Here is a 27,619-nt window from a genome sequence, read left to right as displayed (position 1 = left end):
GCTAGCTTCCAGTCCGCTGTGCGTTTGACCAATTCATAGACTAGATAGGATGCGTAGGTCCCAGAGCCCCGCACCCACTATTAACTACCGAACCACGAAGTTTAAAGCAAGGGAGTGGCTGTTTACTGACGTGTAGTGAAACCCTTTACGCGCACATCTGCGTATTTTGGAACTTTAAAAGCCTCTCCAGTTAGTAGGCTTCTAGTGAGATGACAGCTAGGACTTATAGTGATATCTGATATGGGTAGCCTATCTAGAGAGGCTGTTACCGCGACGACTATGGAGGATCCGACTCGGATTGTGACAGATCATCCTACTAAATCGGATACAGACCCGAGCATTTCACCCGATGTGCCTTTGGTGAAGAACATGGACTATCAGCACAAGTGAGTTATTATTTGATATAGCATAATATTTATTACACCCATACATGTATGACGTGTAACGCAGTATTGGGCCCAATCCTACACTAGTGCTTACAAAACTGGCAATACTGTAGTATAAATGAGACACAACCTGTACAGTTGTGCATAAGGTCATAGGGCATGTCCTGTGACATATACACTAATTGGCTCAGCTTATTTTTTTCATTTTAAAACTACTTGGAACTTGGAGAAAATGTGCCTTCTATTTTTTACATGTGCAGATTCTGACAATGTACAGAGAGATCTGGCAGACAGACTCACATTACCTGTTCTGATTGGTGGACGGGAGTGGAGTTTAGGAATGGTATGTCAGGTCAGGGATGCCTTTTCTTTCACACCTCGATTGTAAGAGTCACCCATTTCTGTTCTTCCTCCACATTATAGGCTAGTTGTTTGGCTGAGGTCTAAATGAGAAGAGCATCTCAGGTCTTCAGATGTTATTGCCTTGATACAAGTTCTCAGTCACTCAGGTGTAAATCACACTTGGTGTAAATCACACTTGGGGACACTTCGATATCCCCTTACACCAGTGTTAGGTATATTATTTAACCAATTACTGTCAGTGTCCACTATTCATGCTTCAAACCAGATATACTCCATCAGTAGCCTTGTTCATACCTCCCAGGCACCCACTGTCTCAGGGTGACTGTTGTCTCAGGGTGACTGTTGTTGTTCGCTCAAGTGACGCTTCCTCAAGTGAAGCTTCCTCAAGTGAGGCTTCCTCAGCAACACACTTCCAGAACACGAGCTGTCAGGTGAATTATTAACAGCAACCCTATATTTTTGAACTGGCTGCTATTGGCAGGAGCAGACAGACAGACAGGCAGGCAGAGGGGGTGAGGTGTAGGCCACTCTGACAGGAGGGAGATGGGTTACTCTCCCAGGGTGTCACTGATAGAGGCTCCATATCACCTGGTGACTGAACTGATCACAGAGTCCTGAATTGATATTTACAAAAGCAATCTCTCTTTAACTAGTTTAATGCTATTTTGGGGATACTATAACATTTGGTAGGGCAATGTGGTTCTTCTGAATACAGCAGTCTATTTTCAGAAGTTCTCCATTCTGTCTATTCTTGTGGTTTCCAGTTCTTTGTTCCCTTCTTGATTCAACAAAATACTTTTTGCTATAACATATGGATTTTGTTATTACATAGGCTATCCATTAGTGAAATATAAACCTGTTAATGATGATTAGGTGGAGTTCTGTGTGGTAGAGGCTAGAGAGAACTGACGTGTAAGCTGTGCGACCACAATTTCTGCTGCAGCACCACTGACTGCAAAGTTTGATCACTTGCAGAGTGTGCTCAATGAGTTGAATCAGGATACATGAATCACGGTACGTGACTGTCATTAAAAAAGAAGCAGTGCCAAGTCTCTGAAATCTTTGCCAATACTATAGCCGCCTCCTAAAAAAGCCTTCACCTTAAATGACCTTCCTGTAGATGGACGTGGTTGTCCATGTTGGCAGGATTGACGACAGATGTTAATGAACTGATAAGAGTAGAACTGTAATGATGTGATATAGTGCAGTAGGATATAGAGCCAGATAATGCACTACCAGCTGATTTGGCTGAATGTGCAGCATAAGATATTCTTTAATGGTTGGTTTCCAAGACTATAGTTAGTGAGGCATATCCCAATGTGACCAGCCCCATTGGGCTCAAGCTGATTGATTTCCATGGGCTTGAAGCAAGTTGAGTCAATTTGTCAAAATTAGTTCTACTCTTGAAGGATGCAGCAACTGGTCTTAGACGATAGGTCAGATTTAGAGACACATTCAAGCCACACCATAAAACACCCTTGTACAGCTGATTTGGTATCCTGACAAGCTTTGACATTCCCATCTGATATCTGCTTCTCCTCAACTGACCCCTGTTTGTCTCCCAGATAATCACTTCAGAAACTCCAACTGTCCTGTTTTCCTTTGATTACAGGGTGTTCGTCAATAGGAGTGTAACATTGGAGAACATCAAATGCTATGGCTTTGACATGGACTACACTCTGGCAGGTAAGTTCATCTATACTGAACAAAAATATAAACGCAACATGTAAAGTGTTGGTCCCATGTTTCATGAGCTGAAAGAAAAGATCCCTGAAATGTTCCAGATGCACAAAAAGCTTATTTCTCTCAAATGCACAAATTTGTTTACATTCCTGTTAGTGAGCATTTCTCTTTTGCCAAGATAATCCATCCACCTGACAGGTGTGGCATATCAAGAAGCTGATTAAACAGCATGATCATTACACAGGTGCACCTTGTGCTGGGGACAATAAAAGGCCACTCTAAAATGTGCAGTTTTGTCACACAACACAATGCCACAGATGTCTGAAGTTTTGAGGGAGCGTGCAATTGGCATGATGACTGCAGGAATGTCCACCATAGCTGTTGCCAGAGAATTGAATGTTCATTTCTCTACCATAAGCCGCCTCCAACATTGTTTTAGAGAACTGGGCAGTACGTCCAACCGGTTTCACAACCGCAGACCATGTGTATGGCGTTGTGTGAGCGAACGGTTTGCTGATGTCAACGTTGTGAACAGAGTGCCCAATGTTGGCGGTTGGGTTATGGTATGGGCAGGCATAAGCTACGGACAACGAACACAATTGCATTTTATCGATGGCCATTTTAATGAACACCACTCATTGAGCACATTTGGGATGCTCTGGATCGACGTGTACGACAGCATGTTCCAGTTCCCGCCAATATCCAGAAACTTCGGACAGCCATTGACGAGGAGTGGGACAACAGCCTGATCAACTCTATGCGAAGGAGATTTATCGCGCTGCATGAGGCAAATGGTGGTCACAACAGATACTGACTGGTTTTCTCATCCATGCCCCTACTTGTTTTTTAGGTATCTGTGACCAACAGATACATATCTGTATTCCCAGTCATGTGAAATCCAGAGATTAGGGTCTAATGAATTTAATTAAATTGACTGATTTCCTCATATGAACTATAACTCAGTAAAATCTTTGAAATTATTGCATGTTGCGTTTATATTTTTGTTCAGTATAGTAGCAAAGTAGACCTACTCCAACAAAGAGAAGATGTGATTGTACTGGTAAACGGCCAAAAAGGCTGACTTCTGGAGAAAATCTGAAAATCTATGTCTCATAGATTTAATGTGTGTAATCAGGGGGGTATACTACAAAGTAGGATTAATGAGTTAGCCAGCTAACTTTGATAAACAACCAGAAATAACTAGATTTTCTGATTAATTAAGAAAGCTAAACTTAGATTTGTGTTTTTATTTATTTAGTCAATTAGACTATGCCCATTTCAAGCTTATCCTTCTAAAAAAAGTAAGTTATTTCAAAATATTTAGGCACGTTAGCTTGATCCTACACCTCAGAACTACACTACCGGTCAAAAGTTTTAGAACACCTACTCATTCAAGGGTTTTTCTTTATTTTTACTATTTTCTACATTGTAGAATAATAGTGAACACATTAAAACTATGAAATAACACATATGGAATCATGTAGTAACCACAAAAGTTTTAAACAAATCAAAATGTATGTTTTATTTTAGATTCTTCAAAGTAGCCACCCGTTGCCAAGAGTGTGCAAAGCTGTCATCAAGGCAAAGGGTGGCTATTTGAAGAATCTCAAATATAAAATATATTTTGATTTGTTTAAAACTTTTGTGGTTACTACATGATTCCATATGTGTTATTTCATAGTTTTAATGTGTTCATTATTATTCTACAATGTAGAAAATAGTAAAAATAAAGAAAAACCCTTGAATGAGTAGGTGAAATAACACATATGGAATCATGTAGTAACCACAAAAGTTTTAAACAAATCAAAATATATTTTATATTTGAGATTCTTCAAATAGCCACCCTTTGCCTTGATGACAGCTTTGCACACTCTTGGCAAAGGGTGGCTACTTTGAAGAATCTAAAATAAAACATACATTTTGATTTGTTTAACACTTTTTTGGTTACTACATGATTCAATTTGTGTTATTTTATCGTTTTGATGTCTTCACTATTATTCTACAATGTAGAAAATAGTAAAAATAAAGAAAAACCCTGGAATGAGTAGCTGTTCTAAAACGTTTGACCGGTAGTGTATATTGAACAGCATATGAGGATACAAACATTGTTACATTTTCACTGATGAAAACTGACTGTTCATGTGTCCTGTGTGTGTAGAGTACAAGTCTCCTGACTACGAGGACCTGGGCTTTGAGCTGCTCAGAGACAGGCTGGTGTCTATAGGCTATCCCCATGAGCTACTGCATTACACCTACGATCCTACCTTCCCCACTCGGTGAGTTCTCTCTTCCTGTTGATCCCACAGACATTTGCATACTGTTGATTTTTACATGTTACGTTTGGTAGTACATAACATGACCCTTTACTCACAAATATGTTTTTCTGTTCTACATGAATTAGAACGCCTTATCATTGGGTTGATGCCAAGCGTGGTTAGTTAGGATGGGACTCTTTATGGGAGTCTACCTTTGAAATGACCCCTAACCATTATTTTTCAAGTCATTTGTTGTTCTGTGCAGTCTATTTTCTGTATCCTTGCCCCATGGGGACACTATGCTGGAGAAACATCTAACATTTTATCATTTCATCAGCAGAGATAGTTTCCCCAAAGGCCTAGGAACAGTAGAACAACAAGATCGGTCAAAATAGAGCAGAAATGAAAAGTAACCTACTGATACTATCAAGAGCAGCCACAAATCTAAAAGATATCATCATCTATCCCTCTCCCATCATTCCTCTCTCTGCATAACCATATTCACCTCCTGCTCTCTCTTCCTCTTTTTCATCGCAATCTCTCCTCCCTCCTTCTTAGCGGCCTGGTGTTTGACACAATGTATGGTAACTTGCTGAAGGTGGACTCCAATGGAAACATTCTGCTGTGCAGTCATGGCTTCACCTTTCTAAAAAGGTGAGTGATACATCACAGGAAATACAATAGTTTGTGTGTGTGTGCGCATGTGGACATGTTTAATTATACAAGAATAGTAAACAAACAAAAATTTGACCAACTGGGGACATTTTATTAGTCCCCACAAGGTCAAATGCTATTTCTAGAGGGTTTAGAGTTAAGGTTAGAATTAGGTTTAGGGTTAGGAGCTAGGGTTAGGTTTAGGGTTAAGGTTTTCAGGTTAGGTTTAGGATTAGGGGGTTAGGGAAAATAGGATTTTGAATGGGATTGAATTGTGTGACCGCACAAAGTTAGTTATACAAGACTGTGTGTGTGTGTGTGTGTGTTTGTTTGTTGTGAGTATACTGTTTCTCATTCTGTAACAGGATGTCCTTGGGTCAACACTGTCACTGAGGGCACATCTGCACAACCACTTTGCAAATGAATCTAAGTAGGGGAACAGGGCAATGACACGCGCACACGCACACACGCACACACAGCAAATCGGCATGTCTAGTCAGTGGGTCATCAGGGTGAAACAGCTCATGGGCACAGAAAACCATGAGGCCAAGTTTTCTGAAAGACCAATATACTATACACATCTTATCAAACTGAATTTCTTTATTCTCCTCTGGTTGTTTCATTTCATAGAAGAAGTAGAATACACTACCTGTGTGTAGGCTATATATTGCAGCTGTATGAAGGAGTTGTTTTTATCTTGTTGAGGGTACAGGAGATGGACTGACTGAGAAACTAGGCTATGAGAGGACAGGGGGATGGGCTGTGGGTTGCCCTGCTCTACCAGAGAACAGAGGATGTTGGAGACCAAGGGAGCCTGATCCTGACCTTGGTCAGATCCAACTGTGAGCATCTGTCTCAGTAGGCCTACATACTGCCATTATATTCAGCTTACAACATAAAACAGCCCCCATGTTCCTGGTACTTTCATGGAGGACTGAGAAATGACTGCAAAATATCCCCTAAAACTTTATTTTATTAATTTTTTTACCTTTATTTAACCAGGTAAGCCAGTTGAGAACAAGTTCTCATTTACAACTGCGACCTGGCCAAGATAAAGCAAAGCAGTGCGATAAAAACAACAACACAGAGTTACATATGGGGTAAACAAAACATAAAGTCAAAAATACAACAGAAAATATGTATACAGTGTGTGCGAATGTAGTAAGTTATGGAGGTAAGGCAATAAATAGGCCATAGTGCAAAATAGTTACAATTTCATATAATACTGGAATGATAGATGTGCAAAAGATGATGTGCAAATAGAGATACTGGGGTGCAAATTAGCAAAATAAATAACAATATGGGGATGAGGTAGTTGGGTGGGCTAATTTCAGAAAGGCTGTGTACAGGTGCAGTGATCGGTAAGCTGCTTTGACAACTGATGCTTAAAGTTAGTGAGGGAGATAAGAGTCTCCAGCTTCAGAGATTTTTGCAGTTCGTTCCAGTCATTGGCAGCAGAGAACTGGAAGGAATGGCGGCCAAAGGAGGTGTTGGCTTTGGGGATGACCAGTGAGATATACCTGCTGGAGCGCAGACTACGGGTGGGTGTTGCTATGGTGACCAGTGAGCTAAGATAAGACGGGGATTTGCCTAGCAGTGATTTATAGATGACCTGGAGCCAGTGGGTTTGGCGACTAATATGTAGTGAGGGCCAGCCAACAAGAGCGTACAGGTCACAATGGTGGGTAGTATATGGGGCTTTGGTGACAAAACGGATGGCATGATACATGATACACCACAAGGTGTGCAGGAATGTTAAAAGTTTTTTCTAAACATGAATTGGATGCAGATATAGCAGCACTATTTGGAATTCTTTATTCTTCCATTGGCTTACAATGGTGATGTAACCAGCTCACAAATATTAAAAAGTATATTTATATCCAGCACCTGGTGCCTTGGGATTTGCGAATGAATGTCTGTATGTGTGTGTTTACATGTGTGTTATTGCATGATTATGTGAGTTCCTTTTGAGTTAGTCTTTGGGTTATTGTGAGTTGTATGTAGGACTATGTGTATCTTGTTTTTTTTATCATGAAATACTATATTGATTATACTTTAGCTGGACATGTACATAGAGGGCCTGCCCATCTTCCATTCATAAATCAGGATTTAGATGCCTTTGGGAACCCCTACCAGCAGCTAAGCTATCGAGAGGCTCCGGTTCCAGTTCAAATCCACTCAATCGTCAATGCATCCCTGCCTCATACTCTTACAGTGAGGCAGACTGCAGCGTTGCTTCAATGGAGAAAGCCAGTGGATGTTTCTATCTCCAGCTCTAGCTGAACGTCATAGTCAAGAGACTCAAAAAAGAGAGGTCTTGTGACGTTGATAGTGCTGGTGGGTTATGTGCACTTTGGATGTTATCTTGTTATCTGTTGGCTCAGTGGGTTCTCTCTGAATGACTCATCATCCGGAAATGCTCCAATAGTAGCTGTTTGCTATTATTGGGGAGGTTGTCAGACCAGCTTACTTAATGAGTTTCTACACAGAATGCATGTTTTTGTCATGTTACACGTCTTTATATGCACCTGTGGATACTGCTTAATTTGCTGGTTGTATACATACTTTCCTTCTCTACAGGGACAAGATCCAAGACTACTACCCCAACAACTTCATTCAGAAAGGCAACACTGACCGCTTCTATATCCTCAATACTCTCTTCAACCTTTCAGGTAGCAACAACAGTGTTATTTTGTGTAGTTATGTACAATCATACTGCAAATAAAGTCAAGTAGAATGACTTTGCAATGCCCCCTCCTGCTCCTCCCACAGAGACGTATCTGGATGGTTGCCTTGTGGACCTCTTCACCAGATGCAGCAGATACGTAAAGTGAGTGGCCTCTATTTTCCTCCCTCTTCTCGCTGCCCTCTCTCTTTCTCTACTGCTGTGAGAATAGTAAATCATAAGAAAATAAGTGAATAATGTGACTGTAGTTTCTCTACTCTTTTTTTTTTTCTTTAAATAGCTGCCAGAAAGGCTTCAAACATGGTGACTTGTTCATGTCATTCAGAAGCATGTTCCAGGATGTTCGAGATGCAATGGACTATGTTCATGATACGGTTAGAATTACACAGTACATACACCACCCCATCCCTACACACATACTCACACATTATGAAACATTACTGTCTGTGTCTTTTTGTAAAGACTGACTCTCTCCATTTTGTCATATAGGGCAGTCTGAAGGAAAGCACTCTGAGGAATTTGGATAAATATGTCGTCAGAGATGTGAGTGAAAATAACTTTGAACCTCCCTTAATTGCTGTTTCATATTGGATACCCTTTTTGGATGCAGTATATTGACAAAGTGCTTTGGACATAATTTATGAGATGATACCTCAATTAATTAGTGACACTCAACAAAGTCTCTGAGATGAGTAAACTTTCTCTATCCAGAGGAATTGACCCTCTCCTTTACTCTTCTTCCCGATAGCCAAACTTGCCTGTTCTCCTGACTCGCATTAAGGAGGTGGCCAAAGTGTTCCTGGCCACCAACAGTGACTACAACTACACAGAGGTCAGTTGTTAATGTTTCATGGTACATGATGTCCATTCTATTCAATATATGATGTCTATTCTATTCAATATATGATGTCCATTCTATTCACTTTTATACTAAGGATGTGTCTTTGTTCTTTTCCCTAGGCTATCATGAAATACTTGCTTGAAACTCCACCAGGTGCCAAGGTTAGTCTAGGTGTCTCCAGTTTCAAATTAAGGAAAAGGGTTTTGGGGAACAAATTACCATTCATTCTAATGAACATTTCACAAAAAAATTTCTTAAGTACCCAAAGAAACCGTGGCGCGCCTTCTTTGACCTTGTCGTCGTGGATACCAGGAAGCCAGTGTTCTTTGCCGAGGGAACTGTGCTGAGACAAGTGGACACGGTAAGGCCCTTTCACTCATCATCACATGGTGTATATAGAAAACATCCTTTAACACACCACACAATTAGATTAATGTTCTAATCCAGAGCCATATATTTAGAGTTATGCCTTGTTCTAATTCTATATATTCAGTTACATAGCATTGTTTAAATATTCCCCATCTAATGTTAACATGGCTGCCATAGAATGTTGAGTGTCATGTATAGTGACTTCAGAAAGTATTCACACCCCTTGACTTTTTCCACATTTTGTTGTGTTACGACGTGGGATTAAAATTGATGTAATTGTAATTTTTGGTCAATGATTTACACAAAATACTCTAATGTCAAAGTGGAGAAAAAATTCTAGCATTTGTAAAGAATTCATGAAAAATAAAACACTAATATATCTTGATTAGATAAGTATTCAAAGCCCTGAGTCAATACATGTTAGAATCACCTTTGGCAGCGATTACAGCTGTGAGTCTTTCTGGGTAAGTCTCTAAGAGCTTTGCACACCTGGATTGTGCAACACTTGCCATTTATTCTTTTCAAAATTCTTCAAGCTCTGTCAAATTGGTTGTTGATCATTGCTAGGCAACCATTTATAGGTCTTGCCATAGATTTTCAAGCAGATTTAAGTCAAAACTGTAACTTGGCCAGTCAGGAACATTCACTGTCTTCTTGATAAGCAACTCCAGTATAAATTTGGCCTTGTGTTTTAGGTTATTGTCCTGTGTCTGGTGGAAAGCAGATTGAACCAGGTTTTCCTAGAGGATTTTGCCTGTGCTTAGCTCCATTCTGTTTATTTTTTATCCTGAAAAACTCCCCAGTCCTTAACGATTACAAACATATGCATAACATGATGCAGCCACCACTATGCTTGAAAATATGGAGTGTGGTACTCAATAATGTGTTGCATTGGATTTGCCCCAAACATAACACTTTGTAATCAGGACATGTTTTGCAGTATTGCTTTAGTGCCTTGTTCCCCAATAGGATGCATGTTTTGGAATATTTTTTATTCTGTACAGGCTTCCTTCTTTTCACTCTGTAAATTAGATTAGTATTGTGGAGTTACTACAATGTTGTTGATCCATCCCCATTTTTTTTCCTATCACAGCCATTACATTCTGTAACTGTTTTAAAGTCACCATTGGTCTCATCGTGAAATCTCTGAGGGGTTTCCTTCCTCTCTGGCCACTGAGTTAGGAAGGACGCATGTATCTTTGTGGTGACTGGGTGTATTGATATGCCATCCAAAGTGTAATTAATAACTTCACCATGCTCAAAGGGATATTCAATTAACTCTTTTTTTATATTTACCCATCTACCAATTTTTACCCATCTACCAATTGGAAAACCTCCCTTGTCTTTGTGGTTGAATCTGTGTTTGAAATTCACTGCTCGTCTGAGAGACCTTACAGATAATTGTATGTGTGGGGTACAGAGATGAGGTAGTCATTGAAAATCATGTTAAACACTATTATTGCACACAGAGTCCATGTAACTTATTATGTGACTTATTAAGCAAAGTTTTACTCCTGAACTTATTTAGGCTTGCCATAACAAATGGGTTGAATACGTATTGACTCAAGACATTTCAGCTTTAAGTTTTTTATTAATTTGTAAAACGTTCTAAATACATAATTCCACTTTGACATTATGGGGTATTGTGTGTAGTGGAAAGAAATCAATTTTGAATTCAGGCTGTAACACAACAAAATATGGAAAGGTCAAGGGTGTGTATACTTTCTGAAGGCACTATAAATGCATCATAATGCAGAAACCACATTGGCCCAACTCTCTATATACATGGCTCTGTTCATATCTACCCAACATAGAACACAGGGAAGCTTCGTATCGGAACATACACTGGAGACATCCAGCATGGAACTGTCTACTCTGGAGGTAAGAATTAAAATGTTAATCCCAGCTAGCACATAACAATATGTTTCTTAGAGCTTGGTGAGAGCATGGTTGTCCTATGGTTATTTTCCATACAACCTTCCCACAACTTTCTGGGAATGGTGCAGGATAGTTGATTGGCTTTGGAACATTCTCAGCACATTTCTTGACAAAAAAACATTATATTCTTGGTATTTCATTACTTTAACAGAACGTTTCCTAAAAGTTAAAACATGGTTACATTTAATAATAATGTACAGAGAACGTTCTAAGAATTTATTTAAAATCATATACAGTGAGGGAAAAAAGTATTTGATCCCCTGCTGATTTTGTCCGTTTGCCCACTGACAATAAAAAAATATATATATATTTATATAAAAAAAAATATATAAAAAAATAATAATAATAATAATAATACATTGTAAAGTGGTTATCCCACTGGCTATAAGGTGAATGCACCTATTTGTAAGTCGCTCTGGATAAGAGCGTCTGCTAAATGACGTAAATGTAAATGTAAATGTAAATGATCGGTCTATAATTTTAATGGTAGGTTTATTTGAACAGTGAGAGACAGAATAACAACAAAAAAATCCAGAAAAATGCATGTCAAAAATGTTATAAATTGATTTGCATTTTAATGAGGGAAATAAGTATTTGACCCCTCTGCAAAACATGACTTAGTAGTTGGTGGCAAAACCCTTGTTGGCAATCACAGAGGTCAGACGTTTCTTGTAGTTGGCCACCAGGTTTGCACACATCTCAGGAGGGATTTTGTCCCACTCCTCTTTGCAGATCTTCTCCAAGTCATTAAGGTTTCGAGGCTGACGTTTGGCAACTCGAACCTTCAGCTCCCTCCACAGATTTTCTATGGGATTAAGGTCTGGAGACTGGCTAGGCCACTCCAGGACCTTAATGTGCTTATTCTTGAGCCACTACTTTGTTGCCTTGGCCGTGTGTTTTGGGTCATTGTCATGCTGGAATACCCATCCACGACCCATTTTCAATGCCCTGGCTGAGGGAAGGAGGTTCTCACCCAAGTTTTGACGGTACATGGCCCCGGCCATCGTCCCTTTGATGCGGTGAAGTTGTCCTGTCCCCTTAGCAGAAAAACACCCCCAAAGCATAATGTTTCCACCTCCATGTTTGACGGTGGGGATGGTGTTCTTGGGGTCATAGGCAGCATTACTCCTCCTCCAAACACGGCGAGTTGAGTTGATGCCAAAGAGCTCGATTTTGGTCTCATCTGACCACAACACTTTCACCCAGTTCTCCTCTGAATCATTCAGATGTTCATTGGCAGACTTCAGACGGGCCTGTATATGTGCTTTCTTGAGCAGGAGGACCTTGCGGGCGCTGCAGGATTTCAGTCCTTCACGGCGTAGTGTGTTACCAATTGTTTTCTTGGTGACTATGGTCCCAGCTGCCTTGAGATCATTGACAAGATCCTCTGTGTAGTTCTGGGCTGATTCCTCACCGTTCTCATGATCATTGCAACTCCACGAGGTGAGATCTTGCATGGAGCCCCAGGCCGAGGGAGATTGACAGTTATTTTGTGTTTCTTCCATTTGTGAATAATTGCACCAACTGTTGTCACTTTCTCACCAAGCTGCTTGGTGATGGTCTTGTAGCCCATTCCAGCCTTGTGTAGGTCTACAATCTTGACCCTGACATCCTTGGAGAGCTCTTTGGTCTTGGCCATGGTGGAGAGTTTGGAATCTGATTGATTGATTGCTTCTGTGGACAGGTGTCTTTTATACAGGTAACAAGCTGAGATTAGAAGAACTCCCTTTAAGAGTGTGCTCCTAATCTCAGCTCGTTACCTACAGTGGGGAAAATAAGTATTTAGTCAGCCACCAATTGTGCAAGTTCTCCCACTTAAAAAGATGATAGAGGCCTGTAATTTTCATCATAGGTACACGTCAACTATGACAGACAAAATGAGAAAAAAAAATCCAGAAAATCACATTGTAGGATTTTTTATGAATTTATTTGCAAATTATGGTGGAAAATAAGTATTTGGTCAATAACAAAAGTTTCTCAATACTTTGTTATATACCCTTTGTTGGCAATGACACAGGTCAAACGTTTTCTTCACAAGGTTTTCACGCACTGTTGCTGGTATTTTGGCCCATTCCTCCATGCAGATCTCCTCTAGAGCAGTGATGTTTTGGGGCTGTCGCTGGGCAACACGGACTTTCAACTCCCTCCAAAGATTTTCTATGGGGTTGAGATCTGGAGACTGGCTAGGCCACTCCAGGACCTTGAAATGCTTCTTACGAAGCCACTCCTTCGTTGCCCGGGCGGTGTGTTTGGGATCATTGTCATGCTGAAAGACCCAGCCACGTTTCATCTTCAATGCCCTTGCTGATGGAAGGAGGTTTTCACTCAAAATCTCACGATACATGGTCCCATTCATTCTTTCCTTTACACGGATCAGTCGTCCTGGTCCATTTGCAGAAAAACAGCCCCAAAGCATGATGTTTCCACCCCAATGCTTCACAGTAGGTATGGTGTTCTTTGGATGCAACTCAGCATTCTTTGTCCTCCAAACACGACGAGTTGAGTTTTTACCAAAAAGTTCTATTTTGGTTTCATATGACACAAATTCTCCCAATCCTCTTCTGGATCATCCAAATGCACTCGCGAGCAAACTTCAGACGGGCCTGGACATGTACTGGCTTAAGCAGGGGGACACGTCTGGCACTGCAGGATTTTAGTCCCTGGCGGCGTAGTGTGTTACTAATGGTAGGCTTTGTTACTTTGGTCCCAGCTCTCTGCAGGTCATTCACTAGGTCCCCCCTGTGTGGTTCGGGGATTTTTGCTCACCGTTCTTGTGATCATTTTGACCCCACGGGGTGAGATCTTGCGTGGAGCCCCAGATCGTGGGAGATTATCAGTGGTCTTGTATGTCTTCCATTTCCTAATAATTGCTCCCACAGTTGATTTCTTCAAACCAAGCTGCTTACCTTGCAGATTCAGTCTTCCCAGCCTGGTGCAGGTCTACAATTTTGTTTCTGGTGTCCTTTGACAGCTCTTTGGTCTTGGCCATGGTGGAGAGTTTGGAGTGTGACTGTTTGAGGTTGTGGACAGGTGTCTTTTATACTGATAACAAGTTCAAACAGGTGCCATTAATACAGGTAACGAGTGGAGGACAGAGGAGCCTCTTAAAGAAGAAGTTACAGGTCTGTGAGAGCCAGAAATCTTGCTTGTTTGTCGGTGACCAAATACTTATTTTCCACCATAATTTGCAAATAAATTCATTAAAAAATCCTACAATGTGATATTCTGGATTTTTTTCCTCAATTTGTCTGTCATAGTTGATGTGTACCTATGATGAAAATTACAGGCCTCTCTCATCTTTTTAAGTGGGAGAACTTGCACAATTGGTGGCTGACTAAATACTTTTTTTCCCCACTGTATGTAAAAGACACCTGGGAGCCAGAAATCTTTCTGATTCAGAAGGGGTCAAATACTTATTTCCCTCATTAAAATGCAAATCAATTTCTAACATTTTTGACATGCGTTTTTCTGGATTTTTTTGTTGTTATTCTGTCTCTCACTTTTCAAATAAACCTACCATTAAAATTATAGACTGATCATTTCTTTGTCAGTGGGCAAACGTACAAAATCAGCAGGGGATCAAATACTTTTTTCCCTCACTGTACATTCCGTTTTCAGCATCAACAAAACTCTATCTTAAGTGTGCTCAAGTGTGAAGGCCGCGCCCACTAATTGGCTTGAAGAGTGTTTTTTTCTTTTTAAATGGGGTCTGTTTGAATAGACTAAAATGAACAGCTTTGTATGAGTAAAAAAAAAACATGGAATGCTAGTTCAATCCTGGTGGCACAGTGGACTAATTCCATGGATAGAGAACAGAAGATCATACGTTAGAATCTCACTGACACTGTGCCACAATAAAAAATAAATGTGTTTGCATGATTAATGCCTAAGTAAATTAATTTCCATGTGTCTATCTGTGCTTGGCGTTGAAAACAGTTAACCTAAGCTAGCAGTGTTATTAAAAGTCTTATTTAATTATCTTCAAATAGCCTATAATTTCCGTTTTCAGAACGTTAATAAAACCTCCCAGGAAAACTTTCAGGGAACCATAGTAAAACGTTCTCAGAACCTCCCTGCAACCTACAAATGTATGTTCCCAGAACAGGTGAAGTTTTCACTTCCGTTCTCAGAACATTTAAAAAACGTTCAGTTTTACCGGTTAGGAAACCAATAAGAAACCAAAAACGTACATTCCCCCAACTTCCAAGCAACCAAATGTTCTAGCTGGGATATTATCATCAAAAAAGGTAACACATTCTAGGAAGAGGGACAGAGAGGAAATGGGAAGATAGGAGAAAGGGATTAAGATCGTATTAAATTGAGAGAGGAATAGTGAGTTTCACCAATCTTGGTTTCAGTGGGAGCCAATCAGTGGGTGTCACATCTCCTCAACTTTCCATCCTCTTTTATCTGTCTATCCTCCCTGCAGGCTCCTCAGACATTGTATGTGACCTGCTGGATGTGAAGGGGAAGGACATTCTCTATGTAGGGGACCACATCTTTGGGGACATCCTGAAGTCTAAGAAGAGGCAAGGTTGGAAGACCTTCCTAGTGGTGCCTGAGCTGGCCAAGGAGCTGCAGGTGTGGACAGAGAAGAACCGTAAGTACAAACATGGTCAACCTCCTCTTCATGACCTCACAGTGACCCTAAAACTGACCTATCATATACCACACACATACATCACATGGTCACTTGACATACCTTAGGTAATGTAATCTTGGACACCATTTTGATGAGTGTCTCTTTTTCCTCAAGATCTCTTTGAAGAGCTGAAGCATCTTGATATATTTTTAGCTGAGTTGTACAAGTGAGTGGGCATTTCCTTTGTTCTATGAGTGACACTCGCCTGTTATTGCACTTGACAGAGCTGTGCATGATGTTGTCAATCTGACTGGCCTCTCTCCTTAGGCACATGGACAGTAGCTGTAGAGAGTGCCCAAACATAACTGCCATTCAGACCAGGATGAAGGTAAACCATGCCCACTGACACATACAGTGCCTTGCAAAAGTATTCATCCCCCTTGGCGTTTTTCCTATTTTGTTGCATAACAAACTGTAATTTAAATCGATTTTTATTTGGATTTCATGTAATGGACATACACAAAATAGTCCAAATTGGTGAAGTGAAATGAAAAAAATAATTTGTTTCAAAAAATTATAAAAAAGAAATAACGGAAAAGTGGTGCGTGCATATGTATTCACCCCCTTTGCTATAAAGCCCCTAAATAAGATCTGGTGCAACCAATTACCTTCAGAAGTCACATAATTAGTTAAATAAAGTCCACCTGCGTAATCTAAGTGTCAGATGATCTGTCACATGATCTCAGTATACAGTGAGGGAAAAAAGTATTTGATCCCCTGCTGATTTTGTACGTTTGCCCACTGTCAAAGACATGATCAGTCTATAATTTTAATGGTAGGTTTATTTGAACAGTGAGAGACAGAATAGCAATAAAAAAATCCAGAAAAACGCATGTAAAAAATGTTAGAAATTGATTTGCATTTTAATGAGGGAAATAAGTATTTGACCCCTCTGCAAAACATGACTTAGTACTTGGTGGCAAAACCCTTGTTGGCAATCACAGAGGTCAGACATTTCTTGTAGTTGGCCACCAGGTTTGCACACATCTCAGGAGGGATTTTGTTCAACTCCTCTTTGCAGATCTTCTCCAAGTCATTAAGGTTTCGAGGCTGACGTTTGGCAACTCGAACCTTCAGATCCCTCCACAGATTTTCTATGGGATTAAGATCTGGAGACTGGCTAGGCCACTCCAGGACCTTAATGTGCTTCTTCTTGAGACACTCCTTTGTTGCCTTGGCTGTGTGTTTTGGGTCATTGTCATGCTGGAATACCCATCCACGACCCATTTTCAATGCCCTGGCTGAGGGAAGGAGGTTCTCACCCAAGATTTGACGGTACATGGCCCCGTCTATCGTCCCTTTGATGCGGTGAAGTTGTCCTGTCCCCTTAGCAGAAAAACACCCTAAAGCATAATGTTTCCACCTCCATGTTTGACGGTGGGGGTGGTGTTCTTGGGGTCATAGGCAGCATTACTCCTCCTCCAAACACGGCGAGTTGAGTTGATGCCAAAGAGCTTGATTTTGGTCTCATCTGACCACAACACTTTCACCCAGTTCTCCTTTGAATCATTCAGATGTTCATTGGCAAACTTCAGACGGCCCTGTATATGTGCTTTCTTGAGCAGGGGGACCTTGCGGGCGCTGCAGGATTTCAGTCCTTCACGGCGTAGTGTGTTACCAATTGTTTTCTTGGTGACTATGGCCCCAGCTGCCTTGAGATCATTGACAAGATCCTCCCATGTAGTTCTGGGCGGATTCCTCACCGTTCTCATGATCATTGCAACTCCACGAGGTGAGATATTGCATGGAGCCCCAGGCCAAGGGAGATTGACAGTTATTTTGTGTTTCTTCCATTTGCGAATAATCGCACCAACTGTTGTCACCTTCTCACCAAACTGCTTGGCGATGGTCTTGTAGACCATTCCAGCCTTGTGTAGGTCTACAATCCTGTCCCGGACATCCTTGGAGAGCTCTTTGGTCTTGGCCATGGTGGAGAGTTTGGAATCTGATTGATTGATTGCTTCTGTGGACAGGTGTCTTTTATACAGGTAACAAGCTGAGATTAGGAGCACTCCCTTTAAGAGTGTGCTCCTAATCTCAGCTCGTTACCTGTATAAAAGACACCTGGGAGTCAGAAATCTTTCTGATTGAGAGGGGGTCAAATACTTATTTCCCTCATTAAAATGCAAATCAATTTCTAACATTTTTTACATGCGTTTTTCTGGATTTTTTTGTTGTTATTCTGTCTCTCACTGTTCAAATAAACTACCATTAAAATTATAGACTGATAATTTCTTTGTCAGTGGGCAAACGTACAAAATCAGCAGGGGATCAAATACTTTTTTCCCTCACTGTATATACACCTGTTCTGAAAGGCCCCAGAGTCTGCAACACCACTAAGCATGGGGCACCACCAAGTGAGCGGCACCATGAAGACCAAGGAGCTCTCCAAACAGGTCAGGGATAAAGTTGTGGAGAAGTACAGATCAGGGTTGGGTTATAAAAAAATATATCAGAAACTTTGAACATCCCACGGAGCACCATTAAATCCATTGTTAAAAAATGGAAAGAATATGGCACCACAACAAACCTGCCAAGAGAGGGCCGCCCACCAAAACTCATGGACCAGGCAAGGAGGGCATTAATAAGAGAGGCAACAAAGAGACCAAAGATAACCCTGAAGGAGCTGCAAAGCTCCACAGCGGAGATTGGAGTATCTGTCCATAGGACCACTTTAAGCCGTACACTCCACAGAGCTGGGCTTTACGGAAGAGTGGCCAGAAAAAAGCCATTGCTTAAAGAAATAAGCAAACACGTTTGGTGTTCGCCAAAAGCCATGTGGGAGACTCCCCAAACAGAAGGTACTCTGGTCAGATGAGACTAAAATTGAGCTTTTTGGCCATCAAGGAAAACGCTATGTCTGGCGCAAACCAAACACCTCTCATCATCCCGAGAACACTATCCCAACAGTGAAGCATGGTGGTGGCAGCATCATGCTGTGGGGATGTTTTTCATCGACAGGGACTGGGAAACTGGTCAGAATTGAAGGAATGATGGATGGCGCTAAATACAGGGAAATTCTTGAGGGAAACCTGTTTCAGTCTTCCAGAGATTTGAGAATGGGACGGAGGTTCACCTTCCAGCAGGACAATGACCCTTAGCATACTGCTAAAGCAACACTCGAGTGGTTTAAGCCCAGACCTCAATCCAATTGAAAATCAGTGGTATGACTTAAAGATTGCTGTACACCAGCGGAACCCATACAACTTGGAGGAGCTGGAGCAGTTTTGCCTTCAACAATGGGCAAAATTCCCAGTGGCTAGATGTGCCAAGCTTATAGAGACATACCCCAAGAGACTTGCAGCTGTAATTGCTGCAAAAGGTGGCTCTACAAAGTATTGACTTTGGGGGGGTGAATAGATATGCACGCTCAAGTCTTCTGTTTTTTTGTCTTATTTCTTGTTTGTTTCACAATAAAAAATATTTTGCATCTTCAAAGTGGTAGGCATGTTGTGTAAATCAAATGATACAAACCCCCCCAAAATGCATTTTAATTCCAGGTTGTAAGGCAACAAAATAGGAAAAATGCCAAGGGGGGTGAATACTTTCGCAAGCCACTGTAATCCCTCTCTGAGAAATGCTCTAACACAGTGGTTCCCAACTCCAGTTCTCGAGTACCCCCAATAGCCTCGGACAAAAAAAACTGATTCAACTCATTTAGTTGATTAGTTGACAAGTTGGATCATGTGTGCTTGTTCAGGGTTACAGTAAAAATGTGTACTGTTGGGGGTACTGGAGGACCAGGGTTGGGAAACACTGCTCTTACACATCCACACATCATCCACCGATGTTGTGTTTTTATGTGTTTCCCAGGCATAATGTTATCATAACTACACCTGAGTGAGGTCATTTTCAGTCTAGCTTTATGATGCTGCTAAATGCATTTTGTGACTATCCCACATGAAAAAATACTATAGTATACTATAGTATAAATACCATAGTATTTGCTGTAGTGTTTTTGCTGACCTTACTGTAGTATTCACTAAAGTCAGCAAAAATACTACAGTGAATATAATATAAATACTGTAGTAAAATAACTGTAGTATATGCTATAGTAATAGTAATTAATGTAGTGTTTTTGCAGATTGTAGTATACTGTAGTATTTACTGTAGTGTTTTTGCAGACTGCACTATACTAATAGTATTTACTGTAGTGTTTTTGCAGACTGCACTATACTAATAGTATTTACTGTAGTGTTTTTGCAGACATTACTGTAGTATTTACTATAGTTTTTTTGTTTTATTATCTTGAACATAGAAGTGGAGGCTTTCTCCTTGAGGAAACCTACTAGAGAAATACTAAAGAGCAAGTTTTCCATAACCTGTAGGTAGGTAGGACTGGGGACTGAACAGATAGTTCTGAGCTTCTGCTCTTTTCTATAACCTCTATGGAACACAATATACAGTGCCTTTGGAAAGTATTCAGACCCCTTGACTTTTTCCAAAAAAAATTACGTTACAGCCTTATTCTAAAATGGATGAAATAAAATAAAATCCCCAGTAATCTACACACAATACCCAATAATGACAAAGCGAAAACAGGTTTTTAGAAATGTTTACAAATGTATTAAAAATTTAAAACAGAAATACCTTATTTACATACGTATTCAGACCCTTTGTTATGAGACTCGAAATTGAGCTCATGTGCATCCTGTTTCCATTGAACATCCTTGAGATGTTTCTACAACTTGATTGGAGTCCACTTATGGTAAATTCAATTGATTGGACATGATTTGGAAAGGCACACACCTGTCTATATAAGGTCCCACAGTTGACAGTGCATGTCAGAGCAAAAACCAAGTCATGAGGTCGAAGGAATTGTCCGTAGAGCTCCGAGACAGGATTGTGTCGAAGAAGCAGATCTGGGGAAGGGTACCAAAACAGTTCTGCAGCATTGAAGGTCCCCAAGAACACAGTGGCCTCCATCATTCTTAAATGGAAGAAGTTTGGAACCACCAAGACTCTTCCTAGAGCTGGCCACCCGGCCAAACTGAGCAATCGGGGGAGAAGGGCCTTGATCAGGAAGGTGACCAAGAACCCGATGGTCACTCTGAAAGAGCTCTAGAGTTCCTCTGTGGAGATGGGATAACCTTCCAGAAGGACAACCATCTCTGCAGCACTCTGCCAATCAGGCCTTTATGGTAGAGTGGAAGAGTGGCCAGACAGAAGCCACTCCTCAGTAAAAGGCACATGACAGCCCGCTTGGAGTTTGCCAAAAGGCACCTAAAGATTCTCAGACCATGAGAAACAAGATTCTCTGGTCTGATGAAACCAAGATTGAACTCTTTGGCTTGAATGCCAAGCGTCACGTCTGGAGGAAACCTGGCACCATCCCTACGGTGAAGCATGGTGGTGGCAGAATCATGCTGTGGGGATGTTTTTCAGCGGCAGGGACTGGGAGACTAGTCAGGTTCGAGGCAAATATGAACAGAGCAAAGTACAGAGAGATCCTTGATGAAAACCTGCTCCAGAGCTCTCAGGACCTCAGACTGGGGTAAAGGTTCACCTTCCAACAGGACAATGACTCTAAGCACACAGCTAAGACAACGCAGGAGTGGCTTCGGGACAAGTCTCTGAATGTCCTTGAGTGGCCCAGCCAGAGCCTGGACTTAAACCTGATCGAACATCTCTGGAGAGGCCTGAAAATAGCTGTGCAGCCACGCTCCCCATCCAACCTGACAGAGCTTGAGAGGATCTGCAGAGAAGAATGGGAGAAACTCCCCAAATACAGGTGTGCCAAGTTTTTAGCGTCATACCCGAGAAGACTTGAGGCTGTAATCGCTGCCAAAGGTGCTTCAACAAAGTACTGAGTAAAGGGTCTGAATACTTATGTAAATGCAATATTTATGTTCTTTATTTTTTATAAATTAGCAAAGATTTCAAAAAAAATATTTTTGCTTTGTCATTATGGGGTATTGTGTGTAGATTTTAGAATAAGGCTGTAACGTAACAAAATGTGAAAAAAGTCAAGGGGTCTGAGTACTTTCTGAAGGCACTGTATGGTATATAGTTAGCATGTAGGTTTCTCACTTATGGGTGGCACAAATTGGGACACGGGGGAGGGGAATGGGTATATGCAAATTAAATACTGTATTATTCACTGTAGTTAAAAAAGTGTAGTGTTTTTGTGGACTGTAGTGGTTTTGCTGACATTACTGTAGTATTTACTAGTGTTTGTTTTGCACATAATACTGTCGTATTTACTATAGTATTCTACAGTATATTACAACCTTCTATAGTTAGTACTACACCTGATTGAGGGATACTACAGTGTGTAGTATAGTATTCTACCGTATACTATAGTTTACTACAGAATTATATAGGAAGTACTGTAGTATTCTATAGTAAACTGTAGTATTTTTTCATGTGGGGTACGTCGCCTTGTGTCTTATAGGTGGTGACCTTTAGGATGGATCTGTCCTATGGGCAGATGGGCAGCCTGCTGCGGAGTGGCTCCAGACAGACTCTGTTTGCCAGCCAGCTCATGCGTTACGCTGACCTGTACTCTTCCACCTGCATCAACCTGCTCCACTACCCCTTCAGTTACCTTTTCAGAGCCCCACCTGTCCTGGTGAGTCCCACCTCAGATATCCCTTTGATAATAACAGGGACATGCATCTCCTCTTGCATAAAATCTCTTGCTGAAATTACCATGAAAAAACATGGATTTGTCTTCCTGATGTTGTCAAGATGCCCCATGAGTCCTCGGTGGATAATCACCCCCTTGACTTCCCTTCACCTGAGTTCTCTGCTCTGGATCATGTTCAGAAGATAGCTGAAGCCAAGGTTTGACACTCATACCTACACTTGCAGCTATCTGTTATTTACAAATGTTGCATTTTCCGTTGAAATAAACACTGGATTTATCTGTTAAAATAGACAGTCTTGCTTTAAGTCCTGAAAAAGTATATATTTGTTGTCAATCTTCCATAGTCCATATTGATTTTAAAATATAACCTTTATTTTCTTACAGAGGGCAAATGAAGGTAACACAGCGGAACTGAAAGACACATGAGGATGTATTTGACAAAACAATTATTCAGTTTTGACATGACTATTCCTCCAGATCTAAAAAAAAAAAAAAAAACGGTGGCTGTGTGTTTTTTGGTAAGGCAATTTTCTTTCTGGACAACAATATATGACATATATAGCGCCACCTGCTGGAATACCGTTTTATAACTCGTTTTTCATCAACCACCCCAGCATTTACCCCATGTGATCAGTATGCCTAGGGTTAGGGTTAGGGAAAATACAATTTGGATAGACACTGATTCTAGGTTAATGTATATAAGTGAATATTTGTCTTAATAATATATATATATATATATTATATATATTTTTTTTTTGCTTGTCTATTTAGCTACAGTACTTTTACATGTCCTATATGCAATACTGATTTTGTTCCTTGTGCAAATGTATATTAACTTCAATGAGCATGTAAACTGAAACATGCTCAGGTGACCGTTTCTGAAAAGTCACGTATTTGTGGTGAATTATTATGCAGGTTGGCTCATGTAGCCTATGTTCAATAAGGATGTAGCTAGCTCCTCTGTGGTGGACATGCTTGTGTGGTGGATATTACTTGACCATGGTTAGATGGATTTATAAAAATTATTACATACAGTATAACAAATATTTACTTTTTACTTTTTCTCTTGTTGGCTACTCTTCACAGCATACCCTATTTTGTTTTTAGAATCCTAACCTAGCCTATGGGGACTCTGTAATTAGCTGTTTGTCCTAAACAATCATAGATACAATAAAAGTATGGAGTCCAAAACATGTGTCCTTTCTATAACGGTTAAACAAAATTACAGCATTTTAACATTAATTGAAGTGTGACAAACAAGGTTCTTGAGGTGTATGTATGCTCTCTGCCCATTGGATGGCATCAAATCGTTATTCTGTGCAAAACGCTTGCAGCCCACTGCACTGTATGCAAACCTATGGGTGGGATGTAATTTTTATAATCAAAACTTGGAAGACTATACTGTAGGTTCATAATGTGTTTCTTCCACATTCAAAATAACAGGGATTAAAACCCCTTTACCATCGAAAGCACTGGTCCATTGAAATGTGAAGTGAATAATATAACTGAATTAATCGAATAACACAAATATTGAATGTTCAAATAGGCTACAGTCATATTGAGGTGCAAGCGTGTGCTACTGGCCCAATGGATGTTTTTTCGTTGCCTCTCGCCAAATCGTTGAAAATATGAATAACATCCGATTACTGCATTTGCTGTCAAAATCATTTTCGTAACGATTTGCTTTTGGTAACACAGATTCATAGGCAGAATTTAAGCACTTTAGCTATGTGTCCATGGGCGTATGAAATTTTCTCGTATAGCCTAATCTTAAAGTTTTCAGCTGTTTTAAATTATTTATTTCATCAGCCTTCAAATGAAGAAATAAATAGGCTTAGTTATATTTAATACATCTCATAAATGTAGAAACCTAGGCCTAATTGGTATTTTCCGGTTGAAAACATATGGTTTATTCTTCCTATTTTCACTGCTAAATGTGGCCCCAAAGATTGAGGCTGGGTCACGTTCGGGAACACGGGCTCGTCATGTGTATCCACTTTGCCCTTGTTCCTCATTATTCACGAGCCCTTTCTATACAATGGCCAATCATTGCAGTTAGCCTTGACTATAGTGACTATAGCTACACAAGATTTAATTGCATATCCTTGCTTTTCAAGACAAAAACATGACACAACTGTTCAAGGAAATGTGGCCTTTACATAGCCTACAATTTACCAAGTAGATCTATAAATAAATTAAATACAAATGATTCTTTAACTATACAATGAAGACCAATTTCAATGATGAATCAAATGATTTCAATGTACAGTATTAACATTTCATTATTGAGACTCAATCTAGATAGCGACAAAATAAAAAATAAAGTCTGGCATCTAAAGAAAAGTAATACCACTATGACAACAGTTCATGTTAACCTAATGATTAAATGTTTGCAGTTTTCTTTTTGATCTTATTTCGCTCAAATAAACATATAGGCGACCTCATTTATTCTAACAGCAGACCAACACAAAACTCTGATTAAAACCATACCTTTTATTTACTCAAAAGCATACATTTTAACATTATGAAAAAGTTTTTTGTGAATCAATCAAAAAACGTGTTTTTTTGTGAAACAATTGGAGTACATTGTGTCTCACACAGCCCTGTGAGACCTCTGTATGACTAGCTAATTAACTCATTAACTTATCCTCTACAGTTAACAGGGTGTAATGGAGCTTGCCTGAGCCACACACAAGTGGTGCTCCAAAGCACTGACCTGTTGGATTCAGTGCAGGACGCTCAGTGCTCTACCCAGTCAGATATGACTGCAGACACACCACCGTGGCACTGTCCCCCATTCCACACATTCCAGGATTTCCCAGAAAGCATTGCAAGCAAGCCTCAACAAGTCACATTCTTCACTCTGGGGAATTTCGCATACTCAAGTGGCTGAGATAGATCTGCTCCACCTTACTAATACTGACTTCACTTCAAGATTAAATTAAATCAATGATCAACAAATATCTTGTCCCTCCCTCAAGCAAACAAAGTCACTTTTTAATTAAGATTCTTAAAAAATTTACAAAGCCTGGGTAAGTACACTACATGACCAAAAGTATGTGGACACCTTCTCATCGAACATCTCATTCCAAAATCATGGGCATTCATATGGAGTTGGTCCCCCCTTTGCTGCTTTAACAGCCTCCACTCTTCTGGAAAGGCTTTCCACTGGATGTTGGAACATTGCTGCGTGGACGTGCTTCCATTCAGCCACAAGCATTAGTGAGTTCGGGCACTGATGTTGTGCGATTAGGCCTGGCTCGCAGTCGGCGTTCCCATACATCACAAAGATGTTCAATGGGGTTGAGGTCAGGGCTCTGTGCAGGCCAGTCAAGTTCTTCCTCACCGATCTCGACAAACCATTTCTGTATGAACCTCGCTTTGTGCACCGGGGCATTGTCATGCTGAAAAAGGAAAGGTCCTTCCCCAAACTGTTGCCACAAATTTGGAAGCACAGAATCGTCTAGAATGTCATTGTATGCTGTAACGTTAAGATTTCCGTTCACTGGAACTAAGGGGCCTAGCCCGAACCATGAAAAACAGCCCCAGACCATTATTCCTCCTCCACCAAACTTTACAATTGGCACTATGCATTGGGGCAGGTAGAATTCTCCTGGCATCCGCCAAACCCACATTCGTCCATTGGACTGCCAGATGGTGAAGCGTGATTCATCACTCCAGAGAATGCGTTTCCACTGCTCCAGAGTCCAATGGCGGCAAGCTTTACACCACTCCAGCCGACTCTTGGCATTGCGCATGGTGATCTTAGGCTTGTGTGTGGCTGCTCGGCCATGCAAACTCATTACATGAAGCTCCCGATGAACAGTTCTTGTGCTGACGTTGCTTCCAGAGGCAGTTTGGAGCTCGGTAGTGAGTGTTTCAACCAAGGACAGACGATTTTTACGCGCTACGTGCTTCAGCATTTAGCGGTCCCGTTCTGTGAGCTTGTGTGGCCAACCACTTCGCGGCTGAGCCGTTGTTGCTCTTAGACGTTTCCACTTCACAATAACAGCACTTACAGTTGACCGGGGCAGCTCTAAAAGGGAAGAAATTTGACGAACTGACTTGTTGGAAAGGTGGCATCCTATGACGGTGCCACGTTGAAAGTCACTGAGCTCTTCAGTAAGGCCATTCTACTGCCAATGTTTGTCCATGGAGATTGCATGGCTGTGTGCTCAATTTTATAGACCTGTCAGCAACGGGTGTGGCTGAAATAGGCCCTCCTGTAGCTCAGTTGGTAGAGCATGGCGCTTGCAACGCCAGGGTTGTGGGTTTGTTTCCCACGGGGGGCCAGTATGAAAAATGTATGCACTCACTAACTGTAAGTCGCTCTGGATAAGAGCGTCTGCTAAATGACAAAAAAATAAAATATATATATAGCCAAATGCACTCATTTCAAGGGGTGTCCACATACTTTTGTATATATAATGTAGCTGCAGAAATATCAAATAGACTCAGTAACAGAAAAGGCATTAACCTAAGGTTAATGGGACTGTGAGCCCAGACTGGCAGTTGATGGGGTTTTATTTTTTTAAAGAGAAGAATAGAAACAACAGTACACCAACATTGTGTGACACTGATCAAGGTGCTTTGGCTTTTTTCTCTGTACAGTTAATAAATGTTTAATCTTCCACTGAAAGAGAATTGCATTTGGCAGTTGAATGTTGGCTTAAACATTAATTTGATTTAGTTTTGAGCTAAAAACAGACCTGAGTTTATAATGATTTGAAGCAAAACAATACATTTCCTGATGACACTCACAACCAGCTTCCCAGCAGTCTGATCCTTTGAAGGGCTCCCAGATGAGGCACACACAGGAGTGCTCCCTGCGCCCCCATCCCAGCTCACCCCATTCCCCACCACCACCATACACAGAATAGGACCTGCCTCACTGCATTCCTCCAAAACACTCCCCTCCCCCACCGACCTGCCTGCCACTACCAATGATGTATATAAGTCCTGGATTGCTGATGCTATGTATTGGCCATTGAGAGGTTTGAAGCCACTGGTCGGCCACATTGGCACTCCCTAGTAGGAGCAGTTCTACATAGGAATTAACTGAATTCTACAATATTTAAATTAAACGTTTCAAGGACAAAATTACATGTATTTAAGTCTTTTTTTGCTGTTGTAGTGGGGACAGCAACATTAGTAATCTCTAAAAATTTAACTTTAAGGAAAATATATTTATATATGTCTTCATTTTTTAAATG

At 40.7% G+C, this 27,619-nt stretch overlaps 1 protein-coding gene and 1 non-coding gene across 2 annotated transcripts; one reads left to right on the top strand and one right to left on the bottom strand.

Moving 5' to 3' along the window:
* Positions 1-48: 48 nt before the first annotated feature.
* On the top strand, positions 49-25,496 carry LOC121582413 (cytosolic purine 5'-nucleotidase-like). The gene is made up of 18 exons (XM_041898170.2): positions 49-386; positions 2,362-2,435; positions 4,591-4,708; positions 5,246-5,341; positions 7,922-8,013; positions 8,114-8,171; positions 8,308-8,401; positions 8,517-8,570; positions 8,776-8,859; positions 8,988-9,029; positions 9,128-9,229; positions 11,052-11,118; positions 15,605-15,775; positions 15,932-15,983; positions 16,085-16,145; positions 22,212-22,388; positions 22,508-22,603; positions 22,791-25,496. Exons 1-18 carry the CDS (start codon positions 241-243, stop codon positions 22,830-22,832), a joined length of 1,626 nt encoding a protein of 541 aa, XP_041754104.1. The 5' UTR covers positions 49-240; the 3' UTR covers positions 22,833-25,496.
* On the bottom strand, positions 20,080-20,133 carry LOC121583711. The gene has a single exon (XR_006003571.1). It is a non-coding gene; the product is annotated as a U7 small nuclear RNA (small nuclear RNA).
* Positions 25,497-27,619: the final 2,123 nt, after the last annotated feature.

Source organism: Coregonus clupeaformis, chromosome 15 (assembly GCF_020615455.1).
Source record: "Coregonus clupeaformis isolate EN_2021a chromosome 15, ASM2061545v1, whole genome shotgun sequence".
Classification (NCBI taxonomy): Eukaryota; Metazoa; Chordata; class Actinopteri; order Salmoniformes; family Salmonidae; genus Coregonus; species Coregonus clupeaformis.
Note: the sequence above shows the minus strand (reverse complement) of the source record. Positions and strands in the feature narration are given on the sequence as shown.

Excerpts from the sequence above, each read along its gene's own strand:
- LOC121582413 (XM_041898170.2), top strand. The coding sequence starts at position 241 with ATGGGTAGCCTATCTAGAGAGGCTGTTACCGCGACGACTATGGAGGAT. Across the intron at positions 8,172-8,307 it reads AGATGCAGCAGATACGTAAA|CTGCCAGAAAGGCTTCAAAC; the intron begins GTGAGTGGCCTC and ends TTCTTTAAATAG. Across the intron at positions 15,984-16,084 it reads TTTTTAGCTGAGTTGTACAA|GCACATGGACAGTAGCTGTA; the intron begins GTGAGTGGGCAT and ends CTCTCTCCTTAG.